Here is a 13534-nt window from a genome sequence, read left to right on the forward strand (position 1 = left end):
GAGACACAGGCAGAGGGAGAAGCAGGCTCCATGCAGGGAGCCTGATGTGGGACTCGATCCTGGGTCTTCAGAATCACGCCCTGGGCTGAAGGCGGCACTAAACCGCTGAGCCACCCAGACTGCCCTAAAAATATTTTCTTTAGATGTATAGACCCTCCACCACCACCACCAATCCCTGACATCCTGGAATATTCTCTTAAAAACTAAAGATAGAAGAAACAGAAGAACTAATATAGAGGACAGACCCAATTCGTTTTAAGTCAAAGGTTGGTTTTTGGAGCCCTGAATAACTTTGCTTATTTTCAGTCTGCTTTCGGACAGCCCTAACAGGTCCTGGGCTGCAGGGGGGCTGCCTTGACCACTGCAGGTCCAGAGGGGTTGAGGACAGAGAGAAGAGGCAGTACTGCTGGGGCAGTGGGACCTTAGAAGTTTAATTCAGAGCAGACACCAGAGCTCCAAGTGGAAGGCTGCCATAGGACCAGGGCGACAAACAAACCAGTAGATAGGGGAATAAAATCCCTGTTGAAATTTAGAAATGCTTACAAAATATAAAAAGAAAAGGAAGGGAGGGAGGGAAGAAGGAAGGAAGGAAAGGAAAAAGATGAGACAAATTCTATAACTAAAATTCCTGAAATCCTCTGCTCGTGTACTTAAGTGAAATGTGGTGAGGTGGAAGGTGGTAGCCTTTGCTGGAAACAGCACAGCTCCGGGAGGGAGCCTGAGTCTGGGGTTTACATACCTTGGGCAAGTCATTCAATCATGCCCAGATTCAGCTTCATGAATGCACAGAGAGGGCAAGAGAGAAAAACAGAAGCTTCCTCAGATCTGCCAAAGTCTGGTTCCCAGTGCGCAGCCAGAAGACGGCCAAGAAGTCTGGGCCCTCCAGGGGAGGTCACCACGTAAACACAAGGTGGGATAAAACACGCGTTAACCATGGAACCAAATCTTTCAGTAGTGGGAGGGAGAGAGGAGGGTAAATGAAAGGGGCTGGGGGGGGGGGCGCACTGGCTTTGGCATCAAGGGCAAAAGACAGAATGAGGCAGAAAACCATAATTTCCACAGGCTTCCTGGGACTGAGCCACTGCTGCCCAGTCCCTGCACTTGGACAGGGGGAAGCAATGTTTCCTGGGTCTCCAGGAATGCAGAGTAAGATCACACGGGCGCTGCTCTACTTCCTGCGACAGGAAGGTGGAGGGAGAAGCACAGGCGAATTTCCTGGGTAACGAGGGCTCAGGTGGCCAGCCCACACCACACCCTCACTTTTCTGGGGACTCCGACTTCCCCTGCTGCCTTCCAGCGGAACTCTTGGTCTGAGATGACGGTCTTCTGAGCTCCGGTCCTTGAGCTGAGTGGGCTCTGCTAAGTGAAATGCGGGGAGGAAAAACCGCCCAGACTTGGTGTGCACCGTAGACCTCTGCAGTGGGGACCCCTGGGTGGCTCGGCGTTGAGCGTCTGCCTTTGGCCCAGGGCGTGATCCCGCACGGGGCTCCCTGCAGGGAGCCTGCTTCTCCCTCTGCCTCTGCCTCTCTCTGTGTTTCTCATGAATAAATAAATAAAATATTTAAAAAATAAATAAAAGTAAACATCCTCAGTGTGGCCTCCTGCAAACATTCCTCCGGGAAGAACTCGATCGTGTTTTCCAGGAGCTGGGGGCTGAGGCCGTCGGGGTCCTCCCGCCGCCCCGGGGCGATGCCCTCCCGAGGGGTTTCGCCCCGACGTCTGCGGAGCCTCGGGAGCCCCGCTGAGCCGGCCTCGTCTCCCGCGGTCTCTCCTTCCGGGTGGGGAGGGGGGAACCATCGGGTCCGAGGGTCCTCGCCCGCGCGACCGCACTGGTCTGGGGCGGCAGCCCAGGTGCCCCGCGGCCCGGCGGAGCTCTCCCGCCGGGGCCCGCCCCTGCCCCCTGCCCCCTGCCCCAGGCCCTCCGGACGGATGCCCGGCTCGTCCTCGGCGCGGCGCCCGGCCTCCTCGGGGAGCCGCGCGGGCTGGGCGCGCTCCCAGGCGCATTCCTGGCCGGGCAGCCCCCCCGCCCCCCTCCCTCCCTCCCTCCCTCCCTCCCCTCCCCTCCCGGCCCCGGCCCCGGCCCCGGCCCCCGGGCTGGCGCCTCCCCGCCTGGTCGCGCGGGCTCGTGCGGGCGGCTGCGGAGGCTCGTGGCGGGCGCGCGGCGCACCTGGACCCGGCCCCGGCCCCCGCCGCCCCCGCCCCGGCCCCCGCGGCGTCTCCCCGCCCCCGGCCGAGCGGCTCCCCCGGCAAGATGGTGCCCGGCCGCCCCCGCGCGCTCCTGCTGCTGCTGCTGCTGCTGCTGCTCGCCGGCCCCGCGTCGCGGGCTTCCCAGGTCGGTGCCCGCCGCTCACCTGGGCCGGCCGCTCGGGCCCGGGACGCCGGGCTGGGGGCGCGGCGGCTCTCGGGGTCCCCCCCGCGCCCCCCGGGAGCACCGCTCGGCCCGCGGGTCCCCGGGACGCCCCCGGCCCCGCTAGGGTCGACGGCGTCCCCGCCCCCCGCCGCACACGCCGAGCTCCAACTGCGGTCCCGCCGCCGCCGCCGCCGCCCTTGAAGGCGCGCGGCCGGGGAGGTCCCGGGACCCGAGCGCGGGGCCGCCTTTCCCTCCCCACCCGGCGGGCGCCGCACCGCCCCCCCCCTCGCCGCTCGGGTCGGCCGGAGTCCCGCTGGAGCCCTGCATTGGCCGCGGTCACTCCTGCGCTAGCCGGTAAGAACCGGTGGTCAAAGTGAAGATGAGAACGCAGGTAAAATAACGTCCTCCGAGAGGGGGACCGTGGAACTGGAATTGCTGAATTCCGCGCCAGCAACCGCCGGCCGCGCTCGGGCCGCGGGACCCCCCCCCTCCCGGGATTCCCCCCCCCCGGGAGCTCCCGGCCCCCCCCGGGAATCCCCCCCCCGGAATCCCCCCCCCGGGAGCTCCCGGCCCCGGCCCGTGGCGGGCGTCAGGGCAGTTACAGTAACGCGGGCAGCAGCAAAGCCCGCACGCGCCTCCTGAAAGCCTGATGACTGCCCGGCTCTTTGCTAAGCATCTGCCAAGCCCTTAATTCTCAGCCCTGGGCGCTGAGGACCACGGTCTGTCATCCCCATTTTGCAGAGGAGGGTACCTAAGGCCCAGGGAGACTGTGACTTGAGGCCCCACAGCCAGGAAGGAGTAGAGGAAATTCAGTCGGTCTCCTTGGGTTCCAAACCTTTCGCCTTTCCCGTCGACACGCCTTTACGGTCTAAATTCCTGAACCAGGCAGGCACCCTCTTGGTCACCTGGGAGTCCCTGGGGTGCGGGAAGGGATTCCAGGCCGGGAGACTGCAGTTCAGACCAGAGATGCGTAGTGGAAGTGCACAAGTGGTCAGGAAAAGAGGCAGTTGATGGGGAAGGGGGCACAGCTGGCAAAGCGTCACACACTTGGTTTCTGCTCAGGAAGCCATCTCAGGGTCTTGATCTCAGGGCCGTGAGATCAGCCTCGGGGGAGTCTCCTGCTCAGCACTGAGTCTGCTTAAGATTCTCTCTCCTTCTCCCTCTGCCCCTCCTCCCTTGCACACAGGTGCATGCTGTCTCACAAATCTTTTTTTTTTTTAATTTGTATTTATTTATGATAGTCACACACACAGAGAGAGAGAGAGAGGCAGAGACAGAGGGAGAAGCAGGCTCCGTGCACCGGGAGCCCGACATGGGATTCGATCCCAGGTCTCCAGGATCGCGCCCTGGGCCAAAGGCAGGCGAGGCGCTAAACCGCTGCGGCACCCAGGGTTCCCAAATCTTTAAAAAATAAAAATAAAATAAAAAAAGCAGGCAACTGCAGGAAGCCACTCAGCAACCAGGCAGCAGAGGCTAGTTCAAGGCCACAGTGAACCCACCAAGAGAGCAAAGTCTCTCCCACCCACTTTGCAGAATACAAAACAGAACAAAACATCAGGTCCAGAGCGGAAGGCCAGAAGCATAGGTGGGCGCATCTAGTCCCAGCCGTCAGAGGATGGACAGGATGCACAAGGAGATGCTGAGGCACCTGCTCTGCCGCGGTCTCACCTTCTGGGGCCTCTTTAGGTAATCTCCAGATTACCGAAAAACAGGTGAGACCCTGGCAGTTCTCAGATGTCTGTGGCTACTACAGAGGCAGAAGAGTGAGCCCTCTCAGGCTCTGGTCCTGGGGGATCTGGGTCCAATCCCTGCCTCCCTGGGCTTTGTGAGGGGGAAATCAGGAGCAAAAGGGATTGTCCAGAGAAGCTGGTTTAAAAATGCTAGTGAAACTGTCCTTCACACAAAGTCTTATGTGTTTGAGGGGTCTCTGCCCCCAACCCCTGCCTGGGGGAGCCTGACAGGTAAACCATAAAGAAAGCCCCAGGAACTTTCCTTACCTGGCTTCTTCTAATCTCTTGGTCCTGCTCAAATAAGCAGAGGCCTTCCCAACACCATGCTAAACGGATCTCCTCCTTGCCTTTGTGCTTCCTATTGTGGTCCTATGAAGGGCTCTGGAATAGGACTGATCACGTTGGTAGTGGTTTCTTTTGGTAGATTTTGAGGGTTTTTTGTTTGTTTGTTTTTGTTTTTACATTTTGAGTTTATTGTCTGTCTTCACTACAGGCCTCAGGGCTAGGGATCATATCTGGGGTTTTTAACCAGGGACCACACATCGCAGGAGTTCAGCAGAATGAATGGAGTATAGTCACACTGGTGCTGCTCTGAGCAGGACCAAGCTGGGCAGCCTCTGGGTAAACCTTAGCTGCACATCAGGTCACCTGGGAAGCTTCTAGAAATCTCAGTGCCAGCCACATCCCAGAAAATCTGCTTCAACTTGTCTGGGCTGGGGGTCAGGCATCAGGATTTAAAAAAAAAATTGTCCCTAGTGATTTTAATCAAGCACATGTATGAGACTCAGTGAAACCCGGTCTTTCTGAGTTAAAAGTGGCAGACCTAGGAGAGGGCCAAGAGCAGGGGAGTTTAGAGTGGGCAAAGGATTGGACTCAGGAAGACCCAAGGTGATATAGCATCCCTGGAGTTGACTTGATCTGAACACAGTGTGACTCTGGGGCTCTTGGACCCGACAGTAAGACCTGCCAGCTGGTGGAGACTCAGCTCATGTCTGGAGAATGAATGGCACCCATGGGACTATGTGCTGCCACACAGGAGATGGACAGGGCACATGACCACCCACGGACCTCTAGCTAGAGGCAGTGGGCATTGCTTGCTGGCAGTGCTGCACAGTGCTGTCCGGGGTTCCTCTGTTTCCCAGGAAATGTGCTTACTTTGTTCTATCAGGTGAAAACCCACAGGAAATACGATGGGTGTGTGTTTGTGAGTATGTGTGTGCATATCTGTGTGCCCGTGAAGACACACATGTCTGTGTGAAGGAGTGGTTGTGTTTACTGTGGCCTGTGTATGTGCATGCATATCTATGTGTGTCTTTGTGTGAGTATGAGTGAGTGTGTGTGTGTGTGTGTGTGTGTGTGTGTGTGTTACCGAGTAAGGGGAGGCTGCTGTCTGCAAGGGTCTGGAGCAGTGATCTCTTGGGGATGGACAGTATCCTCCCCTCTCCTGTGGCCCTCCATGGCTTTCCATTTCTGTCCCTCTTGTCAGCACACCTGTCCTGAGTCACTTTGCAGGGTTTTTGTGATTAGCTGAATGGGAGCAGGTGGTCATGGGGAGGGACGGCAGGTTTAGCAATGTGGGGATCCCACAAGTGGGGGCCCTATCTTAAAACTGCTACATACTCTGTGGTCTTTCCACTGGAAGAGAAACAGTTCTGTTGGGGGAGACAAGAACGGGAAACGTGTAACAAACCCCTGCACCTCTTGTCCCCACAACAGCCCTAGGTGAACAAGGAGGGCAGGGTCTCAGCATCCTTCTTGCCTATGGGGTTATTCAGAAGGCTTCCCCTTCCCGAAAACTTCTCCTTGTGAACAGATGTCACAGGGTTCCAAGTTCCACCGTTAGAAGTTCATTCTTTTGGTTACGGTCTCCCATTTACTTTTTACAGTTTAATGCAAAAAAAAGTTTTTGGTATACATTTCCATGATTTTTTTTTCCATGAAACTATATTCCATATGTGGTAACCCCCACCACAGTCGGGATACTGTTCCACTACCCCAGAACCAGTCTGTCCGTCATCACTGTATAGTTTTGTCTTCTCCACAATGTCCTGTAAATGGAATCAACAAATGCATAGCCTTTTGAGTCTGGCTTTCTAAAATTTAGCATAATGCATTTAAGATTCTTCTGTGTTGTTCTGGGTCTGCATAGTTGTTTTTACTAATACTATGACTGAGTCATATCCCGTTGTGCAGATGTACCACAGTCTGTGCGTCGGTTCACCCACTGAACTGAATGACACCTATGGTGTCATTTCGACTTTTTGGCAATTATGAATGGAGCTGCTATTATAAATGATTCCCAAGAGAAATACTCATTTCTCTTGGGCAAATATGTAGAACTGAGATTGTAGGGTCATATGGCAAATGTATCTTTAACTTTGTAAGAAACTATCAAACTGTATTCCATTTTAGTTGTATCATTTTACATTCCTACCAGCAATGTATAAAAAGACACTGTCATCCTCACCACTTAATATTGTCAAGTTGGTTAGTTTGTTTCCAAGTCATTCTGATAGGTATGCAGTGGCATCTCACTGTGGGTTTTATTTCCATTTCCCCAATGACTATAACATTGAAAATCTTTTCATGTCTTTATTTGCCATGAGTAGTCTACAGGTAAAGTGTCTGTCTGCCTATTTTAAAAATGAATTAATTTCTTATGGTTCAGTTTTGAGTGTTCTTTGTATATTCTCATTGCGAGTCATTTTCAGATAAGCGAACTGCAAATATTTTCTCTCAGTCTGTAGCTTATCTTAATGTCCACCCCAGAGCAAACATTTTAAACTTTGATGAATCTAACTAAACTGATCGGCTTTTTATTTTTATGGATCATGCCTCTGGTGTCAAGTCTGAGAACTCTGCCCAACCTCAGGTCCTGAAATTTCTCTTCTGTGTTTTCTTCTAATTGTTTTTTTTATATATAGTTTTGCATTTTTACATTTAGATCCGTGATCCATTGGAGTTAATGTTCACACAGTGTGAGTTTTATATTGGGGATCACTTTTTGCATGTAGATTTCCAATTGTTCTAATATTGCTTGTTGAGAAAATGCTTGAGTCACCTTTGAATTATCTCAGCAGCTTTAACAAAAATCAATTCATCACACAGGTATGGGACTATTTCTGCCAGTCACACACTATCTTGATTACTGTAATTCTATAGTAAGATTCAAATCAGGGAGATTTTAAGATTTTGTTATTCTTTTCCAAAATTGTTTTGACTATCCTAGTTTCTTTGCCTTTCCATTAAATTTTTAGAATTAGCTTGTCTATTTCTTGTAGACAAGAAATCCTATTGGAATTTTGATTGGGATTACATTAATGCTATTGATTGATTAGGGGTGAATTGGCATCTTAACAATACAGTCTTCCAATTCGTGAACATAATATGTCTTTTTTTTTAAGATTTTATTTATCTATTTGACAGAGAAAGAGAGAGAAAGCACAAGCAGGAGGAGCGGGGGGGGGGGGGGGGGGGGGGAGGGGGGGGAAGGAGGCTACCCGCTGAGCAGGAAGCCCAGTGTGGGCTCCATCCCAGGACCAGGATTATGACCCAAGCTGAAGGCAGACACTTAACGGACTGAGCCACCCAGGTGCCCCAATATGTCCATCCATTTATCTAGATCTTCAATTTCTTTCATCAGCATTTAAAAATTTTCAACATAAATATGCTTTGTCAGATTTATGCCTAAGTATTTCATTTTTGGAATCTTTAAATGGTATTGCTTTGTTAAATTTTCATTTTCAGTGATATATTCCTAGTATATGGAAATTTAATGGACTTTTTCTTTTTTTTTTAAAGATTTTATTTTATTTATTCATGAGAGACATGTAGAGAGAGGCAGAGACACAGGCAGAGGGAGAAGCAGGCTCCACGCAGGGAGCCCGTTGTAGGACTTGATCCCTGGTCTCTAGGATCAGGCCCTGGGCCGAAGGCAGCGCTAAACCGCTGAGCCACCCGGGCTGCCCTAATGGACTTTTTCTATATTGACCCTGTATCCTGTGACATTGTGGAAATCACTTATTAAAGGGTTTTTTTTGTTGTTGATTCTCTCAGATTTTTTTTACATAAACAATTGTGTCATCAGTGAATATGGGCAGTTTTATTCCTTCCTTTCTAATTTATGTGTCATTGGTTTATTTATTTAGCCCTATTACACTGAAACCTCCAGTACTATGTTGAATAGGGAAGTGAACATCCTTGCCTTGTTCTAGAACTTAGGAAGAAAGCATTCAGTTTGCATTTTTTTTAAAGTGTGATGCTACCTATAGGTTTTTGTAGATGCCATTTATCAAATTAAGATTTCCTTCAAATCATAGTTTGACAGAATATTACAAATGGATGTTGAATTTTGTCACATGCTTTTTTCTGCTTCAACTGATATGATCCAAGGGGTTTTCTTCCATTTGTTAAAAAGGTGGATTACCTTAATTGATTTTCTGATTTTGAAAGCAGCCTTGCAGTCCCAGATAATCCTAATTGGTTGTAGTTTTATTCCTCTCTCTCTCTCTCTCTCTCTCTCTCTCTCTCTCTCTCTCTCTATATATATATATATATATATATATATATATATATATATATAAAATTCTGGATTCTCTATATTTCTGCTAATATTGGGTGAGAATTTTTGTCTGTTTTCATGAGGGATATTGATGTATAGTAGGGGTCAGCAAACTATGGCCCCTGGGCCACATCCAGCCCACTGCTGGTCAAATCTGGTGACATCTATTCATTTACATATTTCTGCAGCTACTTTCTGCCCTACAACTGCAGAGTTGAGAGGTGGCAACAGAAACCATATGGGCTTCAAGAAAGAAAATACTCTCTGACCCTCTACAGATAAGTTTGCTGACCCCTGGTCCTGTCTTTGCGGGCTCCTGTTACCAGGGTAGGGCCGGCTTCATAAAGTGAGTGAAGTGTTCCCTTGTCTTCTGTTTTCTGGAAGAGATTGTGTAGGATTTGTGTCAGTTCTTGAAATATTTGGTAGAATTTACCAATGAAATCACGTGGGCCTGGAGACTTCTTTTCTAAAAGGTTTTAGCTATGAATTCAGTTTCTTTGACAGATACCAAACTACTTAGGTTAGTTTTCTTCTTTGGGCGAGTTTTGGTAGTTTGTGGCTTTCGGGGGGGGTGGGGGGTGGGGGAATCGATCTGCAGTCCTCTGCGTCTTGAGGCAGTTGTTTTTGAATGCCCTGGAGGTGACTCCACATTTCTAAACAAGGGATCTCCTGTAATGACAGATAGATAGATACTCTGTTCCTTTGTTAACAGCTGAGCCAAATAGTCTACTATGATTAACTCTGTTTCTTGTGCAACCCTTTGGCCATCCTGAAGTTTTTCCCCTTTGCCCTCAGTCAGATACCTAAGCACGGTGATTTCCAGAAGCTCTTTCCTATTCCAGGTTATGTCAGGGCTGCTTTCCCTTGGAGCCTGTGCTCTCCAGCCGGGCTGACCCTGACTTTGGCTGCCTCCTCCTCGGAGCTGGAGTCTGTGTTTTATAGATCAAACCTCTTCCTCTTTCTTGGCTTACTCCCTGGTTTTTTTGAACGCGTCCCCAGGAAAATGCTGTTTTAATCTGCTATCGTTAGGCATTCCCAAATCACTGGCGTACTGTAGATATTACCCCTTTTCCACGCCGACCGGTTAGAGCAGTCCGGGGAGCACCGTTACCCCGGGCTGCGGATGGGGCACCTGCCGCGCGGGGAAGCGGGCGGCGCGGGAGTCGCGTGGGCAGCGGGGCCACCGGGAGAAGCGAGGGACGCAGCTGCCCCTTCCACTGTCCCTACGGGCTGCGGGGGGTGGGGGCTGGTGGAGGGGTTCCAGGCGGAGATGACCAGACGAGGTGCGGCGGCCAACCCGAGCGCTCCTCCGCCCGCGGCAGAGCGGGGTCAGCTTTCCCAGGTCAGGGGTGAGCACCCAGGCTGCGGGTGCGCCCCTGGGCCCGCCTCGGGCCGCCGCTGGGACGGCTCGCTGCTCCCGTAGGAGCTCGGAGGGAAAGGACACCGCGAGGCATCGGGGGAGTCTGCACGCGATCCTGGGGATGGGCTGGAGCGACAGGCACACGTGAAGCATCCAGACCTGAAATAGGGGTACAGGTATCCCCCACTCTTTGAGAGTCTGCGTTGCGCCACGTCGCTTTTAGGAATGACCTGTTTTCACGATCGGGAGGAAATCCGAAGAGGATTTTCGCTGTTTTTGAAAAACAAGGCGAAAAGCAAAAATGCGCGTTCGGTGTTGGTTTTGCAGCGAGCGGGGGTAGCGGGCGCGGGCGAGAGCGCAGCGAGAGTGGCGCCACCCAGCGCCTTCCCCGGGAACTGCACTCGGCTTCTCGCCTCCGGCCGCCAGAGCTTTACCTGGGGTCCGGGAGCATCTTTGCTCCGTCTGGGAAAGCTCAAAAAAAAATGTCCATATAGATGAATTGTAATTGCATCTTTGCTTTATGCCGCCCTGGCTTACAGAAGGTTTCCTAGGAACGCTCAACTTTCAGATGGGAGGGTAGAGGGGTGGGAGAGAATGGACCTGTATTTCACGGAACAAGGACTTGGTGTGCCTCCCATGGCCCAAGGATCCAAACAGACCAGGATCCTGCTTTTGGTTTTAAAAGCAGGAGCTTTGCCCTGGAGCTGAATTTGACAAGCCAGGATGGCAATTGGAGCTAGCCTCAGCTGGGCTGTTCTGTAGATCTGCTCCAGACTCGGCCCCTCTGGGCTGGGACCCCCTTCATCTGTGGGCAACTGCCAGGTTAGTTGGGGCAAGTTGGCCTAGGGGGGCTCATCTGGTGGTCTCTGCTCTGCCCCACACAGCCTCTTATCCTCCAGCAGGCTAGCGTGGCCTTTTCACATGGTGTGGTGGTTGAGGGCTGAAGCTGAGCATAATGCACAGGACTTCTTGAGACCCTGTTCCAGAATGAAGCTGGGATTTGAGGTTTATCCAGGTATGGTGATGCCAGCAGATCAGGAGACAACCGCTATTGAAAACAGTTCCCAAGCAGATGGGGCATGACAGACCTTAGGAGGCCTCAGGAGAGAACAGCAGGCATAGAGAAAGAAGGGAACTTCTAGAAAGCCTATCCTGGGGTTTCTGAGGGAAGGAATGGGTGAGACAGGGTCAGGGGGCTAACCAAGTTGGGACTGACTAGTTTGACTCATTTTAGCAGGATTGAGGTGTAGGGCTTACCTGGTGCCTGACCCCAGGGTTACTGGAGAAAGGGGGAAAAGATTGGGGATCAGGGGGTGTTAGAGCCAGATAAGGCAGGGGGAATGGTTCTGGACAGGTTGGCTTGCATGTCAAAGGTGTGCTGGCAGGTGGGTGCAGGGTGTTGAGCTGTTTGCTACCTCTAGGAATTGGCTAGTCCTGAGAGGGGCAGTCTCTGCCAAGCCAGCAAGGCCCCACATGTCAAAACATCAGACACCGAAACTAGACAACATGGTTCATCTAGATCCAGCCTTGGAACTGGTATATCACTTCCACTACATTCTGTTGGCCAACGCCAGTCACAAGCAAGTCATAAGGCCAGCATAGCCCCGAGAGGTGGGAAAACAGATTTCCTTATGGGAAGAGCGGCACAGTCTCCTTGCAGATGCTGTGGATGCCTGGAGCGGGGGTGGGGGGGACTATGGCTGTTTATGCAGACTTTCCCTCACAGTAACCCAGAGGTGTACTCTGCACAGGCACTTGCGTCCAGACAAGTACATGCAGTCTGTGAGGACAGGGGAGAGAAGGGCTTTCCTGGGCATCTCGAGCCTTCTCTAGCCATCTCCTCCTCTTCCTGGCACCTTCAGGAAAGGGACTCAAGTCCTATCTGGGGCTTAATTACAGAGAAGAGTGGAGGCCCCTTTGTTCCCCTTTTTTTTTTCTGGGTCAGAAAAATGCTTTATTGTTACACTGAGGGCCTCCTCCTTCACAGCTGGGGTCATCGGGGCACTTTCAAGAAGGGCTCGTGTAGGACATCAAACAGCCTCCAGGCCTTCTGGGGCCCCAGGCCTGGACACAAAGCCAGATCTTCCCTCGATGCGATCATGAGCTGTTCCAGAGACCCAAAAGTTGTCAGGAGGGTCTGGCTGTCTGTTTTATTGACTGACTTCACGGTGGTCAGGCATTCAGTCACCCGGGAGACGAAGTCCTGCTCCAGCTTCTCCATCAGGAGGTTGGCCAGGCTTCTGCTCATAGGCTTTGTAAGTCTCCAGGTACCGCCCAGCCTCCTCGGGGCTCCAGGCGAGGACCAGGGTGCAGTAGGCCAGGATGCACATCTTAGCCAGCTCCTTGAGGGCCTGCTGAGGATCTTTCACGTCCACCTGGACCAGCAGGACCCGCAGCGCAAAACTCTTCCCCAGGCTCTGCAGCCGCTCGTGGAGGTAGTCCGGGTGGAGATTGTGGTAGCGGAGGCTGAGGAACAGGGCACAGGTGCTCTGGCCCAGCACATAGTCGGGAAGCACGTCACCAAATTCCCAGGGCCACATTCCGCACAAACTTCAGCACAGGGTTGCCCCTCTGGCTCCAGCCTTGGGCAGTGGGGACTGACAAAGTGAACAGATGTGGCCCTCTAGGAAAGGAGGACAATGTGACCAGTGGCACCATGCTTTCTTGGGTCGTCTAGAGTCTTTCAGTTGGGAACCAGTGTCCTGCCAGGCCTGCTCACACCAGAGGATCCATCCTCACTGACACAACATGGTTTGATTCCAGGGAGATCAAACCATCTTGGTCTGTGGAACTGCTCCCATCACTGTCTGGGCACCGGCCCATTCTCCATGCCCACCCAGTCCTGCCTCCAGCCAGCTGCCCATGCTCCTGATGTCCCAGGAGGGATGGCCATCACCTGATTGTTGATATAAGCCTGGATGTGTTGCCGGTCATTCCCTTGGTCCCTAGGGACAGTGGCAAGGCTAATGGACTGCTGCCAACCTTCCCAAGGCTTATGCAGCCCTAGGGTCCTGGGGACATCAGGGTAGACTCCCTGGGTGGGTAGAACTTTCTACATCCTTTCCTACCCTTCACCAGAGTCTTCCATGCTTTTCAGTAACTGCCTAGGGCCTATGATTAGGCCATTACATTTCCATGAAACAAAAATAAATTCCCTATATTTTGATAAAACCCAAATCAACCCATTTCCATAAGTAAAATCTATACCTCAAGAAAGTAATCATTTATTTTCCCCATATGTAGGAGAACGTGTGCCCCTCTGGCAGTCTGGGCACCAGGCTCTCCCTGGGGAAGCACCTAAATGGGAAGCAGGGCCCAAGGCACTCATCCCAGGGTTGGGTTTCCAAGTAAGATTGAGATATGACAACTCTTTACATCAAAGACTGAAGAGGCTAGGGGAGAGGCTGGTGGCAGTTCAGGGCACCTAAAAGTCCCCAAGCTGAGTGTTGGCCCCACTTGGCCCTCTGGATTGTCCAGTGACTCAGACATTTCTCTTCATGCTGGAGATTAAAGTACCTCTAGACCCTAAACAG

The 13534-nt window shown here is 52.1% G+C and overlaps 1 protein-coding gene and 1 pseudogene across 5 annotated transcripts in view; one reads left to right on the plus strand and one right to left on the minus strand.

Annotated features, from left to right (window-relative positions):
- The first annotated feature begins 2078 nt into the window (after positions 1-2078).
- Positions 2079-13534, plus strand: part of FBLN7 (fibulin 7) — a 48875-nt gene continuing 37419 nt past the window's right edge. Inside the window, exon 1 of one of the 5 annotated variants that reach the window (XM_025453938.3) lies at positions 2079-2332. In XM_025453938.3, the coding sequence (XP_025309723.1) occupies positions 2252-2332 (81 nt within the window). In that variant the 5' untranslated portion in view covers positions 2079-2251. Of the gene's footprint in view, positions 2333-2560; positions 2742-3883; positions 4063-13534 lie in introns of those variants that run through there. The other 4 variants (XM_025453940.3, XM_025453945.3, XM_025453939.3 and 1 more) reach the window with 4 other exon arrangements.
- On the minus strand, positions 11946-12674 carry LOC112664405 (DNA excision repair protein ERCC-1-like; annotated as a pseudogene).

This window comes from Canis lupus, chromosome 17 (genome assembly GCF_003254725.2).
Source record: "Canis lupus dingo isolate Sandy chromosome 17, ASM325472v2, whole genome shotgun sequence".
NCBI classification, from domain to species: Eukaryota; Metazoa; Chordata; class Mammalia; order Carnivora; family Canidae; genus Canis; species Canis lupus.